This window comes from Phoenix dactylifera, chromosome 8 (assembly GCF_009389715.1).
Source record: "Phoenix dactylifera cultivar Barhee BC4 chromosome 8, palm_55x_up_171113_PBpolish2nd_filt_p, whole genome shotgun sequence".
NCBI classification, from domain to species: domain Eukaryota; kingdom Viridiplantae; phylum Streptophyta; class Magnoliopsida; order Arecales; family Arecaceae; genus Phoenix; species Phoenix dactylifera.
The window spans coordinates 21,434,984-21,457,669 of NC_052399.1; the positions used below are offsets into that span (position 1 = coordinate 21,434,984).

General features: G+C 37.4%; 1 protein-coding gene across 1 annotated transcript; it reads left to right on the plus strand.

Annotated features, from left to right (window-relative positions):
• The first annotated feature begins 4,591 nt into the window (after positions 1-4,591).
• Positions 4,592-21,885, plus strand: LOC103709780 (FACT complex subunit SSRP1-like). Its single transcript, XM_039129242.1, has 16 exons — positions 4,592-4,900; positions 5,951-6,136; positions 12,666-12,771; positions 14,042-14,178; positions 16,327-16,410; positions 16,500-16,591; positions 16,788-16,896; positions 17,109-17,195; positions 17,313-17,405; positions 18,354-18,551; positions 18,648-18,799; positions 18,882-19,029; positions 19,121-19,219; positions 19,346-19,528; positions 21,173-21,251; positions 21,557-21,885. Exons 1-16 carry the CDS (start codon positions 4,847-4,849, stop codon positions 21,679-21,681), a joined length of 1,932 nt encoding a protein of 643 aa, XP_038985170.1. The 5' UTR covers positions 4,592-4,846; the 3' UTR covers positions 21,682-21,885.
• Positions 21,886-22,686: the final 801 nt, after the last annotated feature.

Consider the following 22,686-nt stretch of genomic DNA (forward strand, 5'->3'; position numbering starts at 1 on the left):
GATTTCGAGATCTACAATATCTAACTTGGATCAGACGGCCAAACGCTTTTGATCTAGTTTGATGCGCTTCGGCTTCGCTCGAGGGCAGGCGATTACGCTCTTTTAAGGGGCTATGCATAAAACTGCTTAAACTATATTTAAGCTGGTGTCGTCAACCGGCTCGCCGGGTCTGGTTCAGATTTAGCCCAAACACTTCTCTAGGTAAACCGTGCCTCCGGGAGTTGTTCAGATTTAGTTCGAGCACTTCTCTACCTAAAGCTAGGGAGCCACATCTAGCTTTTATTATATCTACATATAATAATTTATAAAATCTGTACTTACATCTAGTTAAATTAACAATATTAATAAAATTATTTATCTCATGTAAAAAAGCCGAAATTGTCTTAAGTGGGAGGAAGATATATATATTTTCTTAACTTCGTGGATAGTTGTTATGTCACTTAAGATTATTTTAGTTATTTTTAAAAAAAAAATTAACACAGTATTTAGGTTCCATTTAAGATTAATAGTTCGACTGACATTCTCAAGTTATGGAATAAAATATTGAATAGAAATAAACCTATAGGGATAAGCATAAATTTTTTGAACTATTGGATGTAAATATAATTTCTCCCTAATCTTACATAGATTTTATTGTAATTTACTCCTATTATTGTGATTTAAAAATTGCAGTTGCTCTTTGCTACCATATCGTAGTTTCTTCTTTAAATTAACCACATCATGTATTTGAGAAGCAGTAGAGCAGTCCAGTACCTCTGGTCAAGCAAGAAGCTATGAAGCAGTAGAGCTCATGGTAAAATTTCCAAAGAGTTGAGATCCCTGACCAGTTCCATGAAGGAACCGAATCTTGGCGACCATGATTCTGTTGAAACACATTAATTCTAAACTTGTCTTAGTTGGTAATCATGAGATGCTACGTGTTCGCCAGGTTGTCTCAGATATGTCATCTGAAGTGGGAGAAATTTTAGTTTTTGGTCTCAAGCGCTCTTCAGATATCTGGCAAAGCACAGGATAGAAAAGCAGGTTAGGAGCAACTGCACTAAAAGCATAGAGCTGCTGAATGTGATGGAGATGCAGCAGATGCCATTGGTCCTGATGCATGCCACTGGCTTTTATTTTGAAAAAAAAGAGAGCATGGTTTTACATCTGGATCATCACCTTGTCTACCAATCTATGGGGCTGGCTGCAACTAGATTTCCAGACAGCCTTACTAAGAGGAAATCTGCTTGTCTGCATGACTCTGTTTTAGTTTTTCCTTCTCGTTTTTCTGCTGGTCCTTCTTTACTTGGTCATATTTTTCGGATGGCTTTAATTTTGTTTCATTTTATTTTTTGTTCCTTTGAATGCATTTGAGGTATCCTGTTCATGATTATTGTTTCCATTTTTGTTTGTGATCACAATGATCATCAATCTAGGCACTGTCTTATCAAGATTCAATGCATTATCAACTGCTGCTTGCATGATAATATCCTTGTGAAGCTTAGGCGATGTCAGCGCCCTTGATGCATTCCTAAAAATTCTTAGCAGGATCAAGTTCTTTTCTGAATGATATAACAACCTCTATAGGAATTGCTTTGAAAGTAGAATTAAAGCCTAGTCTCATTTGTGATAGAAACTATCTATACAGCTTCTAGTGAAACAGATTAGTTTCTCAAATGTCTGATTATGATGGCATGCTTAGTAATAGGCGCTTGCAACATTTTCAGAAGTGTTTACACCATAATTTAAACTTTGGATATAGTGCACATTGGTGGCATCCAAGATGTTAGTCTTGCTGTCCTCTTCTCAACCTTGCATGTTGTTAGGTCTAATCAAGTTGGACTAAACAATAGGGGCCTTCTTAGGACAGGACCTTGGATAGTAGGACTTGTTATGATAGAGGAAAATATTGATGGAAGTTCTGCTGATTGTTCTTTGGATTAAGAACTTGGGTTCTATTCTTTTTTTACGATTAGTCTTTTTTTTATCCACCCTCTTTCAAACTTTGTGGTTGAGCATACGGAGAACTCTTGTACTTAATGCATGCCATCCCAATAGTCATTAGCATTTTCACATGATCTTCATTTGACTCGCATGCATATTATTCTTGCAGTCTTATTTAACTTCATCTTCCCAAATTTTCATGCATGCATGAAGAATGTTAAAGACATTCTCAATCTACTATTTCGTATGGTTAGTTCACATAAATGAATTCGATTTCTCTCTAAGAACAAGACCTGAAACCCAAGTTTTCCCTACAATTTTACTTAGCTGGAAGATTTTTATATGCTAAAAATGGGTGACTACAATATTTAGTTGTATATTTAGGTGGTAAGCTGTTGGAATCCTTGCAGCTTGCAATGCTCATCAGATGACTTGGAAGTGCCTTGATAGCTCTGCATGAACCGAGATGCCTAACCTGTTGCAAATGTTGTGCATCAACTTATATAGATATCATGTTTTGTGTTTTTATGTGGTGAGAATTTACTGGCTAAGTCTAAGGCTTATTTATTGTTATCTTAAAATTTAGTAAGTACCCTTTACATTTTGAGCTCTTCGAAAATTTCAAACCTTTTCATTCACTGGAGTTTGGCAAAGCTGCTTATATCCAAATATACCTTATCAAGCTAGTAAAATCTTTTAATAATGATAATAGAAAGCCAGTTCAATTCCTCCTCCCTTCACATAGAAATCTGTCTATGGCCTCCTTTGTTCTTTTTTTATTTTAAAAAACTAAATTTAAGGTTAAAAATTTTTGAGAAAGTTTTGCAAGAAAATATAGTAACTTTTAAATTTAAAAAGTTGATACAAAATTTTAAGGCTAGGATAAAATTTTCCCAGGCTCTTCTGCAGTAGCTCGCCAACCCACAATATGATCAAGTTCTGAATAAAATTTGCATGAAATTATAATTAGCTTATTTTAGAGTATAACTAGTATAAAATAAAACTTGCATCGGTCTTGTACAAGCTTGTTATCTCTATACTATCTTTGTTTATTATGCTCTAACAAGTTTAGTTTTGGTTATTTATACTGCATATAATTCTTGTGATGTATTTTCTGAACTCTGCCCTTAAAGTAAATCCTACTCAAAACTTATATAAAAGGTACTAAAAACTGTTGCAAGTTTTTAGTATATGAACATGGTAAGGCAAAAAAAAATCTAGTTGGAGGGCTAGTGGCATCCTTCCACACTAGCTCACCAACCCATTGGTCCAGGTTGTACAAGTGTTAAATGAAATTTTCACGAGGTTGTAAATAGTTGAATTAAAAATATTATTAGTATAACAGAAAACTTACATAGACCTTGAGCAAGTTAGTCAATATGTTAGCTCCATATTGTACTTGTTTATCGTGCTCTAACAAGTTCTGATATTTATTTATTTATTTATTTATTTATTATTGAATAATTCTATGAAGCAGTTATCATTTTAGGTGTGTTTTCAAATGCTATCTTTTACAAATATGTATAAATTCGATTCAAAATTTATGTAGAAAGTATTAAAAATATGCAAGTTGTCAACACTAATAGAACTGTTCAAATGTCAGGCGGCCTACCAGCTCCGCTCAAGCCCAATGTGTTTCGGACATGTCTGGGCCGGGGTTTTAAGCTCGGTAGATCAAGTTGGGCTAAAAATTTGAGCTTGCTCATTAAATGAGCCAAGCTATTGTCTTGGCCCGAATCTAGAATATATATAAATAGAAAATATATTACAAGTGGATGCCCTAGCTCATCATTAGTCTTTACTTCTCACCACGATAGTGCCTCCGATCATTGAGCATTGTCCGACGATCTCTCGATCTCGTCAAGAGTCTCTAGGTCCTCAATGCTAGGATCGATCTGCTTCGGTGGCTTCTCACTTCCTAAGAGGATCAATGACAAAAGGATTGACGGCTTGATCGGGTCTCCACCAAGGAAGTGTAGACCGTCGGTGCTGAGGAAGATGCAAACTCCCACTGTCTTGTCCGGTCCCACACCCTCCTGGTCTCCCACCTCCACGTTGTTGCCTTACCTCCTCTAATCCTTTGCCCACCTCCGCCTCTTTAGCAAGCTTCGTGACCTCATGTCCCACATTGCTGACCGGCTTAACCTCGCCAAGGCCATTGATATGCATTGCGAGATCAAGCGTAGCCTTGTCGGCATCTCCGTTGTTGAGGACGAGACACTAGCAACAGGCTCTCATTCGAGGCCATGAAGACTTCTTGCAGATCTAAGATGCAGACAAGACGATAAAAGCCCAAGGATCAGCCTAAAAGTTCGAAGTCTGATAAATATCAGCTCAAGCCTAGAATGTAGGCTCGAGAGTCCGGCCGAGTTCGGATCTAATTAAATTAAGCGATAAATTAGGCCGAACTCTAGCTTGAACCCAATCTGTCCTGCTTGTTGAGCGGATCTACATGCCAGTATAGACGTGGCATGAAAATCTAACTTTATATTTGTCCAATTTTTAAAAAAATTGTATGCAAAGTGAAAAAAATTATAACAAATACTGAATTTGAAACATAAAAAGTAGTGTATGTTCTTATGATATCCACAAAATCTTAAGAGTATTAAGATATTATTGAAAATAAAGAAAGCTTCGTTTGGAAGAAAAATGGCGGCAAAGAGACCTAGCAACACAAATCTGTTCGTAACCGTCGATGCAACATGTGTCGCCGGCCCACCGCCTTGTCTTCTGTCTTTCCCTAGCCTTCTCTCCCCTACGGCTATAAATACCCCCGGTGTGAGCGAGGCAGGAGATGTCTTGGCGCTGGGATCTGCGTGGAGTGAAGCCGGGCAAAGAGAAATCTTGAGAGAGCGAGAGCGAGAGCTCAAACAAAGGAGAAGAGGAGGAGGGAAAGAAAAATCCTCCCTCGCCTCCGGAAGCGATGACGGACGGCCATCTCTTCAACAACATCCTCCTCGGAGGACGCGGCGGAACCGTAATCCCCTTCTCCCTCTCTCTGGTGTTTGTCTCGCTTTCGGTTCTCTTTTGACCGCTCTAGGGTTTTCTTGAGTCGTTTGCGATCTTTCGTTCATTCTTTCCTTCTTCTTTTTCTTTTTATTATTCTTCTTTTTTACGATTTGAAGGAAGCATATAGATTTTTCTTTTTTCTTTTCCCCCTTATATCTGGGGAGATCCAGTGCATTTCGCGTTCCTATGGTTTCTTTTCTAGGTATCGGTTTGGTTGATTTGGGGAGGTTGAACATGGGTTATCTTTGAAGGCCCTGGAAGTCTTGTTAGGGTTTTCTATTATGAAAGTGCTCGATCGTGGATTTTAAGTTGGTTTTTCATTCCCGTTAAACGAATCTTTCGTCACTTCTATCAGTTGTTCATCGCAGAAGTTTTTTTCCCCCTTTTATATTAGATTTTTTTGGCATTTTTTATATGTGTTACCGTGGAATTTTGTTTATTTGTTACCACTGAATTTTGTTTCTTACGATATTTTTCCATATCTTCTGTCAATTTATTGATGATGCAATGCATCCAAGAAATTCCTAATTAGGAGAAAAATTAAACTGGGGATTGGGATTTTTTCTATTTTGTTTTTACCATTATTGACTAATTCTTTTTTCCCTTAAATAAATTATGGGTATCATCTGCCTGTTGTATCTGGTTCCACAAATTCAATTATCACTTGGTGCAGATGGTTTCTAGGATAGAAGAAATGTTCTTTATAGGTCCTGGGAACTTTTTACGTCATCTGGTGCACCAGTAATGAAAAAATTTGCAAAAAATCTTTTATAAACCTATTTGGTCATCAAACAATCTTTGGATATATGAAGTTCTATTGCTTTTTTTTAAGTTTCTTACCTTTTCATTATTTTTGCTGATTATATTTGTGCAGTCAAAAAGCCTGGAAATTTCCAGTTAATCTCTATAAATATCACTACTGTTCTGTGCTCTTTGGAATTAGGAATTATATAACCGAAGGTTTTCAGAATACTTTGCTATTGTCAAGTTCAACTTGTTTTCATATGGGTGAATGCAGAACCCAGGGCAGTTGAGGGTGCATGCGGGCGGGATTGCATGGAGGAGGCAAGGTGGTGGAAAAATTATTGAAGTAGACAAAGCAGATATTGCTTCTCTGACCTGGATGAAAATTCCTAGGGCATATCAGCTTGGGGTGAGGATCAAGGATGGCTTGTTTTACAAATTCATTGGCTTCCGTGAACAGGTGGTTCTCTGAAACCTTTTTCAATATGTCTTAAGTATTAGATATTGCTAATTTTAGTTTGAAAATTGGAAAATATGAAGAGGTATGGCTTACTATAAATTGCATAAAACAAATCAACAATTGTAAGATGTCAATGGAAGTTTCTTAAAATATGGAAACAAACATGATAAGGTTTTTAAATGTTCCTCATGCAACTAAAATGCGAAATAAGCTTGATACTCATGTTGTAGGAAATGATTGGGTTGCTGATCTCAAATTGTAGGGTGAAGTGCTTTTGTCGTGATCGCATGCTAGTTAATCTTAATTTATATAGGAATTTTGTGCTATGAATTAGCGATAAATGCATGGTTCTTGTTAAGACATATTAGCAAGGTAGTTAGAAATAAAGGGACCTAAGATTCTTGTTAAGTACCGGTATCTTAGCGCGGAGAGCCTGGGCGGGGAACCGCGCGCAAGTGCAGGGAATCGTGTGCGGGAATCGCGTGCATGCGATTCCCTGTGTGGGGACCGAGGTTCGTACCAAAAAAATGCGCGCAGGCGCGAGTCGGGGACATGTTTCCCCACTCGCACCCGTGCCCCCATGCACGGGACGACCTCTCTCCTTTTTTTTTTCCTTCTGCTGTTCATCTTGCCGACCCTTCTCCTCCTCTTCTTCCTGAACTCTCTCTTTCTCTCCTTTCTTTCCCTCTCTCCTCCTCTCTTCTCCTCTCTTTCTCCCTTCTCCCGCGAGCAAAGAAGGGGCCGGAACCGCACCGGAAAACAGGTGATCCTCGTCGGCCCGAGGGAGGAGGTCAGCCTGAGGGAGGAGGTAGGCTTCTTCTTCTTCTCCTCTCTCTTCTTCTTCCTCTTCTTCCTCTTCTTCTTTCCTCTTCTTCCTCTTCTTCTTCTCCAGTGCCGATACCGGGCTTGTACTGGTGCGAACCGCACCAGTTCCCACCGGTACGGTCAAGGAGTCTTTTAGGGGTCGGAACCGAATTCTGTGGCGGTACCGGTGCCGATACTGGCCGACACGGGTATGGTACAGGCTGAACCGGTCAGTTCCGACCGGTTCAGCTAACCTTGATTGTATCAATACTTGAAAAACCTACCCAGCCATGATAATGCAGAACCGACCGGTTTAGCTGACTTTGATTGTATCGATACCCGAAAAACCTACCCAGCCATGATAATGCTTGAAATCGAGCAGTATGGGTTGGTGCAGCACAAAATTGGCTGGAATTAATTGATTCTTCATAGTAGAGCCTGAATCAGTCCTTGCACTTTATCGAATCTTAGTATTGTACTAGATTACCTTACTGGCATGGTATGGTATGCCCGATACTGCATGTTTCATGTTACAGGTTGGTATAGTGGACCATGGTATGGTCATAAAGGTGTTATGTGGTTGACAAATTTTGCTAAATGGTTTATACGGAAGTCAAGAATGAACTGGTTCTATGAACAAATTTGTTTGGTTGCTTTCTTTAGAGCTTATTTATGAACAGAAGTCCAGACTCTAGAGTTTTATCTATTAATGGTGATATTTTATTAGGTGAATTATGTTTTATGATTGCGGACTTCTATATTTGTTGTTATTTGATTGCTGAATATCTTTATTTTATGGTTGATGTTATATGATTGTGAATGTTTTTATCTTATGAGATGTTATTTTGCTTGGTGGATGATGATTCATTAGCTTGCGGGCCTTTATATTATGTGGATGTTGACATGATATTATGATGTTTGGTGGATGATGTTTTATAGCATTGTCCTTAATTATTCGGTATTTTTGCATGAAGCTGATGTGAAATATTAGTTTTTGATACTTAGCAAAGAAAAATATTGATATATTTTACCAGCTCGCTTTGGGTATGTAGCACCAGCTCTCCGTCATCCGTTATGAAACCCGTTGGCCCCTACATGTTGCTATCTGATTTTTATTACATTGATTTTGCCAAAAGTAGTAAGTTATGGAATCTAAATGATTTCCCCTCTTATTCACAAAGGTTTATCTCCAGAGAATCATATTTTTTAGTTATTTGTTTTGTATAAACTTAGAACAACTCTAAAAGGTTGTTTTTTAGTTTTGAGGGATTCTAAAAGGTGTTTAATGAATAATAAATTAATCAAACAAGAAAATGTTAACTAGTTACTCATGACATGACATGGCTTGAGAGTTTTCATTAGATCATTTATGGACCATCATTCAAGATCAATTATGGACCATCATTAGGAGTAAAATATGGCATCAATAGTTTCTCGGAGATGGGAAGAAAGGTCAGATAATTTTATAGATGTCTAAAGTTCATCTATTATAAGAGTGATTTTTCTTGGTTACTAGCACAGACAAACATGCAATGCATGTGTGAGGAAAAATATATGGCTATGCATTATTATGGAAAAAATATATATTTGTATTCACAATACTATGTGATATTTCAAATGGATCATAGTTTATATGGCTTCTTTTTGCTTTAGGTAGTTTGTTCCTATGCATGCGCGATTGAAGTAGAGGATAGGCAGGCACGGGATAGTGCTGGATTGGTTTGGCAGGATCGAATGCCGCAACCTATATTTTATGATCAGATAGGGCATTAATGTAATCTTGGTTTATGTAGTTTATGTACTATTCCAACTTTGCTGGTTGATCTTTTAACATTGAGCAATGCTATGGTTTCCAATACTGGAATCAAAAGTTTGTTTCCAGTACTGGGAACTATTGAGCCTTGTAGCAGTCTTTTCTATTATTAAACATTAAAATGTGCAATACTTACCACTGTCACCAATCGCCTATCTTCTAGATTTGTTTTGTTCAAATAAGGAGAGAATTTATATTGATGTTATGCCCACTTATATCACTCCAAAAAAAACAATATTTATTTTGGAGAGTGAGAGCTTGTGCGTGAAAGATTTGAACATAATCTTGGTGGATTGGGTGGGATAACAAGATAAAGGTTGCATATGGGAGATATTTGAGAAAAGGCTAAACATGGTTTCTTGATGGTATTTTGGCAAAGAAGGTTATAAATTAGGTTTTGACCAAGTGTTTTAATGCATCTGCACATGCAGATGCAGCTTGGGGACCACATTTTATTGGGGTTGGGCTGCAGTGTGAGGCATTAGGCATCTATGTAGGGTACATGGCCAGGACACGCTGCATGGTGCATATCGATTGTGATGGTGATGGATGATACGGTATTTACCGAAGAAGATCAACATTTTGAGTGCCTTCTTAAAAACTGTTACTTAAATACTAATGTTTTGCTTTAGCTGGGTATTTTAAACTCAATTATAAGTTATGTATTTTTGTTTCATGTTTCTGTTATTGTTCAATATGTAAATTTCTTTGTTGCATTAACGTACCTGAATTTTGGCATAGTTCATAGGCTTTTTTTATTTAAGGTTAACTTGCTGTACTACATGAAAGCAGGCTTTTGAATAAGTGTTGTAGTGTACACTTAAAGTTTCAGTTTTTTAAACTTATTGTTTTGGTTTTTACTTACATTTATCTATTTTATGTAATCTATTTGTCTCTAGATATTTCTAAAATACCAACCCTACAGGTGTAACTGCACATGCACTGCATATGGCGTACCTCAATTGCCTTACTACTACTTCGATCCTTATGGAACATTTCAAAGTTCTGTTCTTAATCTCTAGTATGTTAAAATAGAGATTCATAAGCTAGGAATATTCCTCCTAGATTTCATCCTTCATTTTTTTAAAAATCAAAATTCAAAAACACTCCCATTTTTAATCTCAATCAATTGTTTGCTCTTCCATATTTGTAGATTAAATTCCGGAATTAGTCTGCATATTCTAGAAATCAGTGATATTTTGAAACATTTTTCTAAAATCAAATTAGTCATTTATCTGCTAAAGAAAGGCAATATTAGACTGGGTATGGATGTCTTAACAAGGAAAGATTTTGAAAATAGTTTGAACAGGTTTTCCAAAATTCTTAGATGGTTCCGGTTGTTGAAAAGGAAGGACAATCCTCCTCCACCCTTGACAAGTCTAGTGACAATATCCAAATTGGTCTTGAATTTCGAAAATCAATAATATCAAACTATGGATTCTGGCTACTAAAAAATGAGAGAGAAATTACTCACTCCCTCTGCTTTTATTTCCATATATATCCATTTTGATTTGAGGCGAGACAAGCATTTCGTAATGTGGATAGATTTTGATATCTTGATTTCAAAAGATATTTTTGAAATATTTTTTTTTATGTAAATAATATTTTATAGTTTGTGTATAAGGTAAATTATAGTTTATATATCCATTAAACGTGCTTTGCACTTGCCTGGTTGTTGGTAACTTTTTAAAATAGATGGGCCTCTAAGAGTGCTTACTCTGTCCTAGTATAGAAATAATTTGATTGTCGTTATAGTTACATATATATTATGGGATTCATTGTCGGGGTCCTTGAGAATAGCTGAAAGGGTAGTTGATCAATTCCTACTTGACTTAAAAGATGCATATCAATTCTTTGGATATCCTTTCTAAAAGAGTAAGGAAAAGTAGTTAATTCTCTACCCAAATAGAAACTAGCAATAAGAAAGAGTCTGACATCTTGGCCTAACCTTTATTGGCGAAAGATTATTCTCAGAAATTCAGTAAACACCTCCAAGGCTATACAAATAGAGAAAAGAGTTAGGTCTCACTAACTTAATTAGAAACTTGTAAGTGGGGAAACAAACTGCATCGCTTTCAAGGTTCGTCGAACAAGTACTATGACCTGTATTGATCGACTATCGTTATGGTATAATAGGAATACATACCATACTGTGCCAAAATGTACCGAAATAGGGAAAGGGAGGGGGAGAAGGAGAGGAAGAGGGAGGGATGGATGGAGAGAGAGAGATAGAAAGTCGGAGGCAGTGCCTTGAGGCAAAGGGGAGTCAATGAGAGGGGGAGGGAGAGAGAGAAAGTGGAAGAGGAAGAGGGCGGTGAGAGGGGTAAATAGGGGATCTAGGAGCTCCCCATGCTTGGCACGACCGTTGACTGAGTGGCAGGGTAATGGGGTCTTGATGGAGGGGGGTAAGAGAGAGGGAGGGAAGGGGGGAGAGAGGGAGGGGAGGAGAGAGGCTTACATGCTGGTCTGCGAGGGTGAGACAAGCGCGATGCTCGAGCGAACAGGAGGGAGAGACGAAAATTCTTAACCAAATGAAGCAACAAAGGCGAGCCCTCTCAATTTCGATTTTATATGCTAAACCATGCTGGTAACCGGCTGGTCCGATTTGGTATGCCTCGACTAACCAATTCAATGCGGTTTGGTAATCTATGGTGACTTCTCTAGATGAGGATTATCCTTGGAGACTTGGCAAGATTCCTTTCCGCAGGACTTCCACAAGTCATACAGGAACATTGGCACATTTTGGAAACTCTCACATCCCAACCTTCTTTTTATTTTTGCACTTACTATTTCTTCCTTTTTTATGTAGGATCGAGTGTTATATCATTGATACCACTAATCTGATAGGTTTGTAAGGCAATAGGCCAAAAGTAAAGGAAGTGTATAGGGAGCAAAGTAAAGAATTTATATAAACGATTTAAGATATATTTCCTATATTTGGGACAACAAAAAACAAGGTTTGCCATATCGTTCAGTACCGGTCATACCGACTGTAGCGTATTGGTCCCGAATTGGTATGCGGTACGGCAGGCATACCGACAATCTGCGAAACCGAGTATCGTATCGAGCATACCGGCACTTTAATAGGATGGTACCGGTATGGGGTGCGATATCGAGGTTGCGAACCTTAACGAAAAATGTCTCCATAATGCTAATCTCTTTAAGGGTGTGCTTGGTGTTAGTTTTGCTTTTTTTTTTCTAAGGAAGTTCTCACAAAATGAGAAACAAGAAGCTAGGTTTTTTAGGTTCTCCTAAAAGCATATTTTTGACTTTTCTTCTTGAAAAAGCATTTTTAGATAATGCCACCAAACACTTTTTTTTGGAGACCTGTGGCTTTTACTTTAGAAGTTTTTTGATGAACAATTTTTGCGTTAGAAGTTACAAAGTGGTTTTTTTTTTGAGTCAACACCAAACACACCCCGAGGGAAGGTCCTAGATGCTGGAGATGGGTTATTTTTGCAATTGTGGGGTTTGCTATGAAACTTAGAAGGCTAGTCGGTGGTTAGAGAGATGCATACCTTCTTGGCTGCAGCTTAACGTCATACGGCAAGGGAGTGCCTCTCTCCCTCAGAATTAGTGAGAAGTTTTGAATTTTGATGGAGCTGAAAGATGATAATGCTAGTCACTTTTGTTCTGTATTTTTTCTTTGGGCATTATAAATAAGCCAAATTCAAATCAAAACTTTCATAAGTGCTGAGTTGGATATACTATGGATGTTTTTCTCATGAAAGATTAAAAAGTAGGGAATATATGGATTCTCCGATCTATGGCATTATGTTACATAATTAGATGAGTGTTTTTTCATGGATTGGTTATCATGCAATTTTGACATTTTATACTTATCATCATAGAATGGGCTGTGAATACTTTCTGATGGCTCTAGATAATGGTTGTCTTAATTTTATCCTGTAGGATGTCACCAACATTACAAATTTTATTCAAAAATCTATTGGAATAACACCAGAAGAGAAGCAGCTTTCTGTCAGTGGCCATAATTGGGGAGGTGTTGATATCAATGGTTGGTGTTGTTCCTTTAATTATTGCTTTTTATTTTTAACATTTCTGAATTATCAGTCATCTTAGTTTTTACTATCATTATTGAACATGCTTTAGCTTTTCTTGTATCCGCGAAGTTTTCCCCCTTAAACTTAGTTTTCCCCCAGTACTTTTTCATCTTGAAGTTGCTATATCTAAATCGTGATATTGGTATATTTATTTGAGTCAGTGATTTTAAAGGCAAATCCTTCATGGTGTTACCATGAAGTCTTCACTTTTCTGTTCAAATTGGATGTTCTTAGGTTCTTTTTAACTTTCATCTGATATCATCTTCTAAATTTTGATGGAAAACATATTGTTCTTGAAGTATACAGTGACTTGTGCTAGTTAGGAGTCAACATAAAATTATTTTCTCTCTTAATGCTTAAAACAAAAAAAGAGTCAATATAATGATCATGCAAATCAAATGGATTAGTCATTTTGATATGATTCTGCCTACTGTCACGAGTCTTAAACATGTAAATTGACTACAGTTCTGAAAGACAGGCGAAAACCTAAAGCAACACAAGCTAGGACACCGATGTTAAGTACTTGAAAAAATAATTTGAGGCAAATCTGATTGAGGCACAAGATATAAGGAAAATGCAGCTGTGATTTATACACAACTCTAAACTAAAAGATTTTACAATTATTAGTATCTGCCAGGCATTGGGTTTATGAAGTCCAAAAAACTAGACTATACTTCTTAGACAATACTTCATAACATATGACAGCTCAAACATCTGTTTTTTATGCTGTCATCATTTTGCAGTTTAAGAAAGAAAACTGAAATCAAAAAATGTAGAGGGAGGAAAAATGTTACTTTGGTCAGAATTTGAGTTGAATCTGCTCAAGGGAGGAGAGAGACATAGATCAAGAATTTAAAGTAAAACAATTGGGCCAAAAGGCATAGAATTAGTTGTCATGTTTTTTTTTTGGCCCTTTTTCATGGTCAACAAGCATAACAATGAAAGCAATTTCCCAGTACTATTGCCTGTAAACCAGAGGTGTCGTTGTCTATCCATGGGGAGTGATGTCATCATTTGGAAGGCATGCTTATTTCGTGTAAAAGAAATGGAGTGCATGCTTTGTAAATCATAATGTAACAAGGTGTGGAGGTAAGTGTTCACAGACTTCTATTAACTGATCTAAGCTAGATCGTTAATTAATGAAGGTAAATGGTCTTTGTTTTTTCTTTCCATTATGTCGCCCAAATTAGATGATTGCAAACTTCATTTTAATTTGCATTGCAGGAAACATGCTTACATTCTTGGCAGGTTCAAAGCAAGCATTCGAGGTTTCACTGGCAGATGTTGCACAGACTCAACTGCAAGGAAAAACAGATGTTTATTTGGAGTTCCATGTTGATGACACTACTGGGGCTAATGAGGTAGACACCGATGCTCCTAACAATTTTGTTTTAGGCTTATCTTATAGGCAATTGGTTGAGGTAATATTCCCAAGTATACTATTACTGTGTCTGTTAATTTGTTGCTGGCCACACATTACCATCCATTACTGTCAACATGGAAGGCTGGTGTATATTCAAATCAAAGTCAGATATAGCATCCTGGAACCAGTGCAGTGGTTATTCGAAAATTCATCCACTGATATGTTGCTGACCAGTAAATGCGGCTTGTTGCCATCTAATTCTGTATTATCTGAGAAGCAACAGGGTAAATGTAGAGCTCAATATATCTGTTGGTTTGTTCAGGAAACAACCATCCAAGTACATGGCCAGGATTCTTTTTTCCTTTTCTTTATCTGCTCCTCAGTTTTGTATGACTTAATTTAACATGGTAATGGTATATGATGACCTAGATTGATCCTATAATTTGTTCTGGAATTTATGCGATGATAGATTATTCTGTATAAGAAGGGATTTCCAGTTTATAATACTGAGCTAATCGCTAGACCAAATTCTCACTCTGTTCTTGTTTCATGTGCCACTTTGAATTGTAGGTCGCATAGATTTTGTTACCCTCTTCTTTCTGGAACTCAGTTAGGATCCCTTTTCTGTCCCCACTCCTAGCTTCTAAAGCCCTATTGCTTTATTTTACATCTTATGGTTTATCTGCAACTGATCAAAAACATGGAAATATGTCCATGTTCCCTTTATGTTTCATGTGAAATTAAGTTAGTTCAGGAAGTTGATTCTGCTGATAATTTGCTTTTGGAATAAGCAATGAACCACAAAAAGTATCTTATGATTTTAGGAATTAAACATGATACTTTCATGCTTATGAAATCTAAGTTTTTCTTCATTTAATAAATGCAGTTTTTCGATCTTGATTGTATATAGAGAATATGCCTTTTACGGCTTTGTTACCATGTCAAAACCTTAAGGAATAGAAGGTTGATTTTAATAGGTTGCTTCTTGTTATTTTAATTGGATATGTCTATGGTTATGTTGAATTTTGGCATGAACAATGCTCGACATATCTTGCAGCTGAAACTATTGACAAGAAATGTTTTGTGTATGCTGGCATGTGTTGGGTAGAATGTGTGCCTGATGCGATAGTTTTGGTTGTAGACTGGTGCACCACCTTTTATGAGCAAATTATACACAATATTAGCTTATAATTGTATTCTATATACTTGCAAGTAGATAGCTCTAGATTGGGCAATGCATGTTGGTGCTGATTTTTTAGTTCTATGATGGGGGTCAATACCAGCTTATTAATTTTTTTCCTAGATAAGATACAGGATGGGTAATCCCACTCATCTATTAAAATAGATAAAGTAAAAGATTACAAAGAAGACTTAGGAAAGAAGGCTAGCAAGTCTTCTTTTGATTCCACTAGCCAAGTGTAGCTTATGCCAACCCAGAAAGGAAGTTTTTATGTAGAAGAATTAGGTTTCATTTCGCAGCACGCCTTTCTTTGACTTTTATATTGTTGCCTTTGGGGTTCTCCGAGTCCTATCTTGGCATTTCTCCTTTGATCTAGTAAAATAGGAAATATCATTGTTTTATGGTATTGAATGTCATAAAAAGTTTTACAGGTCAATTTGACTAAAAACACAAGAGCTGGATCTTTGCGCTGTCTAAAGTAATGGAATAAATTATTACTGTTGACTGATATTTGATGGCTGGAATTCAGTTCCATAAGAAGTGAATGAAATTGAACTTACCCAAATTGTTGTTTCAAAAGCATATCTGTTATATGTTCCACATTGGAAGGTGCTCTGCTGCTATGCTTCTCTCTACCATGACTTATTGCCCCTCAATCCAAAAATGGTGAGGTGGGTTGGAAAAATAATTGACTTGTAAAACATGGAAAGCAAAGAGGGTTGAAAAAGGGAGGTGGCTGACAGAGTCTGGCATCCTGACGTAATTAACATACTTGAACTTTATGAACAATTTCGATGAAATTATGCTTTATCGATTCCATTAGTAGATTTGTTCCAGTGGTCTCACAATTTTATGATTTTCTCTTTTCCTTCATAATGGAGCTTCTGTTGCATTGATATATTTGGGTAACATTTTGGTGTTTTTTCTACTGCATCGTTCTGACTTCTTTCTTTCCTAATCCTATAGAAAGATTCGTTGATGGATTTAAGTTTTCACGTACCTACTTCCAATACTCAGTTTGTTGGTGATGAAAATCGTCCTCCAGCTCAGGTAAATAAATTCAATTTGCACTGGTGCATGTGGCTGAATGCTGGATTTTGCTATGCTGAGCTCATTAGAAATTAACCATGATTTTATAGGTTTTACTAGAAAAAATCATGTCATTGGCGGATATTAGTTCATCAGAAGAAGCTGTTGTCACATTTGAAGGAATTGCAATTCTTACGCCTAGGTACATGAACCAGTTGACTGCATATTTAGGCAATCAATTTGTCTGCATGCATGTGCCTGGGTGGTTTTTTCTACTCTTTTTTTCTTTTCTTTTCTTTCTTTCTTTTTTTTTTTGGGGTTGGGGGGGGGGGGGGGGGCGGGGAGGGGTGCACATCCATATTTTTCCTTAAAAGCTGATATAAATTTTGTATCTGCAGAGGGAGGTACAGTGTTGAGCTTCACCTTTCATTCTTGCGACTGCAAGGACAGGCTACTGATTTTAAGATTCAGTATGGCAGTGTTATACGACTGTTCCTGTTGCCAAAGGTTGGGTTCCTTCTTGTGCAAGTTATTCTTGCATTTCCATTTTCCCACTTTAACAAGTAGTTTCTCTCTGCTATTGTGGTTTTAAAAGAATCTCATTAATTAATGGCTTACTCTGTGCTTTTGTGTTTCGTATGTATGCTTTAACATTGTATAATCACAATGGCTTCTTCCTTGAGCATTGTAGTAACGATATTATATTGTGTTTTGTGCAGTCCAATCAAACTCATACTTTTGTTGTAATCACACTTGACCCGCCAATTCGCAAAGGACAAACTTTATACCCACATATTGTTATTCAGGTAGCTAACCTATTATTTTTGCTGCATAGTTCTTTTGTACCCTAATGGCACATAACTTGAATTTGATTTTCCCCCAAATTCAACCATAGTGCTTTTCTTTCTTCTGCCTTGTACAAGTTTGAAGCAGAAGCTGCTGTTGAAGGGTGCCTGTCTCTAAGCGAGGATCTCTTAGCTACAAAATACAAAGACAAACTGGAAGCGTCATATAAGGTGAAGTATATATTCATACCCCAAGAATTTACTATTGTTTCGATCCTGGCATAATTTGGTTTTTACTGGCAATTCCTTGAGTACCCAAATATTTGGGAACCTTTGTTCTTTTAATGGTTAGAGTGGCAGAGAGTTTTAAGTGGTATAGAAATGAGTATTTTCTTTTGTTTGAACTAGTCAAACAAGTTACGATTCAGAACTTGCTCGTTCCTATGAGATAACTCGTGTTGCGTGTCTGATAATTATGATTAACTTGCTGAGATTAAATTCAATGCACAAGTTCTTTGTCTCAGAGATGGTGACTTTTGGATTGTCTAACTGGTTCACTAAAGCTTCCACATATAGCAATGTGGTGACCACTTGTTGCATTGTGTGGGACACCTGAAGAGATTGAACACTTGAATAGGACACCTTAATGCTTGTACGGGTGCATTGAGCTCGCGTGTGCGCGCGCGTGCGTGCGTGCATGTATGTATATATACATATATATGTGTCTGCTGCGTGTGTATTAGCATGTGTATATACATATTAGCAATAATTCTGTTCTATTATGCTAACCTTCACATGTCTCTCATTGCTCCTGGAAGTCTAATGTATGGAATTTAAAGCTCATTGCTGCTGTCACTTGCCAGAATCATAAGAATGATCATCTCCTGCAGAAGTTCTAAGCTCAAATATTGTTTTAATGATATTGGGATTGCCGTCCTTAGATGGTAGTTGAGGGAATCTCTTATATAACTTGATTAGCTTCTTGTTATGCTATTTCTGTGTAAGGCATGTCAGATTTCTGCTATAATTTACCTATAGCGTACTATAACATAGCAGATAAGTGCTTCTCTTAGGATCTGCAGCTTCACAGAGTTTTGAGGGCATTTGTTTGTTAATTTTTCATGTTGGGTTTGTAGTTTTCTTGGATTGCTATAATTGGAACTGTTTTTACATCTGCAGGGTCTAACTAGTGATGTCTTCACTAAAACCTTGCGTGGTTTATCTGGTGCCAAAGTGACGAGAGTCAGTTCATTCCGCAGTTGTCAAGGTGGGTATGAAGTCAAGTCATCATTGAAAGCTGAAGATGGATTGTTGTACCCTCTTGAGAAGGGATTCTTCTTTCTACCAAAACCTCCAACTCTAATTCTTCATGATGAGGTAATGGTTTGTGGGACATATGCGTAACCAGCACTACTTTCTTGTGATATATTGTCTTATTGTGGTGAGCACTGTACTCCTAATGAACTGGTGCAGATTGAGTATGTTGAATTTGAAAGGCATGGTGCTGGAGGCTCAAGTGTGTCATCTCACTATTTTGATCTCCTCGTAAAGCTAAAAAATGATCAAGAGCACCTGTTTAGAAATATCCAGAGGAGTGAATATCACAGCCTTTTTGACTTCATTAGGTTAGATCCCTTCAGTTTTTTACTGCACTTTCCCGGAGTTGCTCTCTGATGCCTAACCCCTGCTTCCTCTGGATTTATGAAGTGGAAAGGGTTTGAAGATTATGAACCTTGGAGATGTGCAAACTACAAATGGTGTTGCAGCTGTGCTTCAGAATGCTGATGATGATGCTGTTGATCCACATCTAGAGCGAATAAGGAATGCGGCTGGTGGCGAGGAAAGTGATGAAGAGGTGCCGTCTACAGTCACTTTAGCTCACCAGTTTTAGTTTATTATAGATGAATCATGGCACTGCTGATCCTTTTTTTTAAAAAAAAATGCAGGATGAGGATTTTGTTGTTGATGAGGATGATGGTGGGTCTCCTACTGATGATTCTGAAGAAGAGGAGTCTGATGCTAGCGAGGGTGGAGATGATAAAGAAGTATAAGAGAAAAAACATTACTTTGTTATTGTTCTTTTTTCACAGTCTTGTCTTCTTGCTGAAATTTGATTAATGACTGATGATATATGCTGATAAAACTGAAGTTACTTAAATTTGCCAATCCAGAGATCTGCTGCTAAGGATTCGAAAAAGGAAGCAGCTGGTACTAAGGCATCATCTGCTAAGAGGAAATCTAAGGATGGGGATGAAGAAGGCTCAAAGAAGAGAAGGCAGAAGAAGAAAAAAGATCCTAATGCACCAAAAAGGGCAATGTCAGCGTTCATGTTTTTTTCAAATGCTGAAAGAGAGGTAAGTTGCATCTCCTGTAGAAATATAGCTGTTCTTTTCAAAATAGGTGACCAAATTATCTTTAATATAGATCTATATAATGTCTAATCAACCTAGTTCCATACTTTACATGATTTGTTGGTCAAACTGAACTAGCAGCTACATGAATATGCCATCTATAGCCTAATATGATCGAGATATTTTTCACAGTTCATAAAACAGTATCTGGAAATGATTTGGCCTGGGGTCCACATCAAGATTGTGGATTTACCTCATCCTTGAATTTTACTTTTCAAGAGATTGTCCTTGGTGATGCTCCCTGAACCAAAATTTATCTGCTAATGAATGTTTTATTGAAGCTCATTCAAATGGGGTTGTTTTGGGGAATTCCACCATCTCCTCATAGAGTTTGTTTCCTCTGGAGTCCAGAACTTTCATCTTTAATACTTTCTCCATCCTGTTATTCTGATTATTTAGTCTTTTGGTTGATTAAACTAGCTCCTCACAAATGTCTTTCCTAGGGGTGGTGTCGTCAAATGAGCTGGTCATTTTCATCAAACTGCATGTTGCTTTTTTCATACTTTTATTCTTACTCCTGCCATTTTCTTGAAAACAATTGTTGCCTTTCCCCCTCTTAAATACAATGAATTCTTAATTTCTAAGACCACACTTGTCTGAAATCTGTTATTGTTCAAAATGGTCATGAGTCTTGTAAGATGATTGCACTACCTCTTTGCCAACTTCCTTCTCCCAGTGGTGTTAGCTTTCATTGATTAATGAGCTGCCAGCCTATTATTACCCTGATTCCTACTCCTGGATTCTCATCAAAATAGGTGGTTCCCCCCTATGTATTCTTGATTTTTGATCCTTTGCATGTCTGAGATGTCATTTCTTTAAAAAAAATGTTGATGAATTTCTTTGTTTTGTTGGTATACGGGTCATCTGGACTTTGGAAAATTTCCCTTGAAGTTGCAGTTGTGTGTTTTACTTCCTTATGAATCATACAGTGAAGAAATCGGTACTTTGAGCTTCTGATTTTTGTGTGCTGCTACAAACAAAATAACCTTGCCTCTTTCAGAAATAGCCAGTCAAGACAATGAGGCTGGCTTTATCTTTATATGAACTGGCTGATTCTGAACACCGACTGAATTGGGTCAATACTTGTCGTGCTTGACTTAAAAAAGTATTTACAATTTGTTTGCTTGTTGTCCATCCAAGCCTAAAAGTTCTTCATAACCATAACCGTAACAAAAAAAAAAAAATCCTATATTCTTAGGTCCATATGCTATGGTTGCTTGATCTTCTGTTTCAAGTACTTCTAAATGCCAATGATGTTGCACAAACCAAGTAGATCTAGTGCATTACTTATAGATAGTCAGTATGGAGGCATGTCATCTTGTTATCAAGTTTAAGATGGTGGGAACCTTCATTAAGAAGCATTCTGAGTGCATTTTCGAAGATTAATCCTATGTGGAAAGAAGTAAATGATACATTGCAACAACATAGATAAGTCAGCTAGGCTTATAACCAAGATATTTTTGTTGGATTCTTGAGAGTATTCTTGGCTATAATGCAATAGTCATCTCTTATCTTTCACGATAGTTTTTCTTCTCTATTTTCATTTTTGGAACATTTATAAGAAGGTAATTTCCTGTACTTGTGCAGAATATAAAGAAAAGCAATCCTGGAATGGCATTTGCAGATGTTGGGAGGGCTTTGGGGGAAAGGTGGAAAAAGATGTCAGGTACTTTTCCCTTACACAGGATACCACAATCTTTCTGCTTAAGCAACAACATGTGTATATGCATTTACATGCTGCCCTTGTGTATCATGCTGGTCATCAAACAGCTACACGTCCCAACTCCCGACGTATCTGTGTGAGGTTCTGGTTGTCTGTGTCCATCTCCACCATGTTTCCAACTCCCCTTTACACAATTTGCATTTGCTGAAGTCTATTTCCTTTACAGTATGCTTTATATGTTCCCCCCTCGGGGTGGACTGCTTTATGTTTGAATGCATGGAGCTGTAATTTGTTACTTCTTTGTGTAGCTGAGGAGAAGGAGCCATTTGAGGCAATGGCACGGGCGGATACTAAACGTTACAAGGAGGCCATGGCTGGCTATAAGAGTGGCGGTCCTGCAGTCACTGTAGATTCGGGTGATGAGACGGAATGAAGGGCCATTCCTCTTAACAGGGCCCAATTATCTGCAGCGCTGAGACAATGGATGCTTTGGTATTCTTGTTTGTTGTACTTGAATAAGTCCATGTTATTATCGATATATGAATAATTAAACATGAATTGTATTCTGATTCATTAGAAAGGAGGCAGGACACCATCAGGTCAGAATGTGGTGATATTTCATTGCTTCTTTCCCTCCCTCCATCCCTCTCTCCATCTCTGTGTGTGTGTGTGTGTGTTCCCCCCAGAAAACGGAGTAATAAATTGGTGCTGGGAATGATGCTTTGCCTTGAAAAATTTTACGACCTTAACTGGTGATGAAGCATCTACTCTATTGTGCTGTATAGACATGGAAGGAAGCTGGATACTACATAAACAATTTTATTTAAGTATCTGTTCAATTTCAGTGACAGTACTTAAATGAAATGGGATGGGGATCAAGTGATTCTAGCTCGCTGCTGGTGTTTAGGCTATAGCAGAACTTTCTTCAGCATGTCTGCTTCTATGATGTCTGCCATGCAACCTACCAGCAGATTGGACCATTTTTGATCAAAGGATCCTGCATAGCTGCGACAGGAATGTTGGAAACCTGCTTCTCTAGCTAGGTGAATTGCTTGCAACCATCCCTCTATTGAAGGCTTCTGTTCTCTTGTATTCTTTTTAACAAAGTTGGTGGGCAATGATACGATGAAAATAATAAATAACCAAAGAACATCATTCACTTTTATAGTTCTATCTGCTATTTTCCTTGAACAAAAACAGAAAAAAAATCGAGAGCTGCGACCCGATCATTCAATTTGTGAACCAAATTCCTGAGGCACAGATTATAACAGTCTGCATGCTGGACCAAAGATCCAATAGCTCCGTGCACCCAGAATGTGGGCAAGGTTTAGATAATAGCATCGAATCCACATCTGGTGGGGATGTTGGTTTTTTGAACACTCCCGTTTTCTTATAAAAGAACAACTGAGGACCTTGCTTCTTCGTGAATGGTGTAAAA

Excerpts from the sequence above, each read along its gene's own strand:
- LOC103709780 (XM_039129242.1), top strand. The coding sequence starts at position 4,847 with ATGACGGACGGCCATCTCTTCAACAACATCCTCCTCGGAGGACGCGGC. Across the intron at positions 17,196-17,312 it reads ACCCACATATTGTTATTCAG|TTTGAAGCAGAAGCTGCTGT; the intron begins GTAGCTAACCTA and ends GCCTTGTACAAG. Across the intron at positions 19,220-19,345 it reads AGGGTGGAGATGATAAAGAA|AGATCTGCTGCTAAGGATTC; the intron begins GTATAAGAGAAA and ends TTGCCAATCCAG.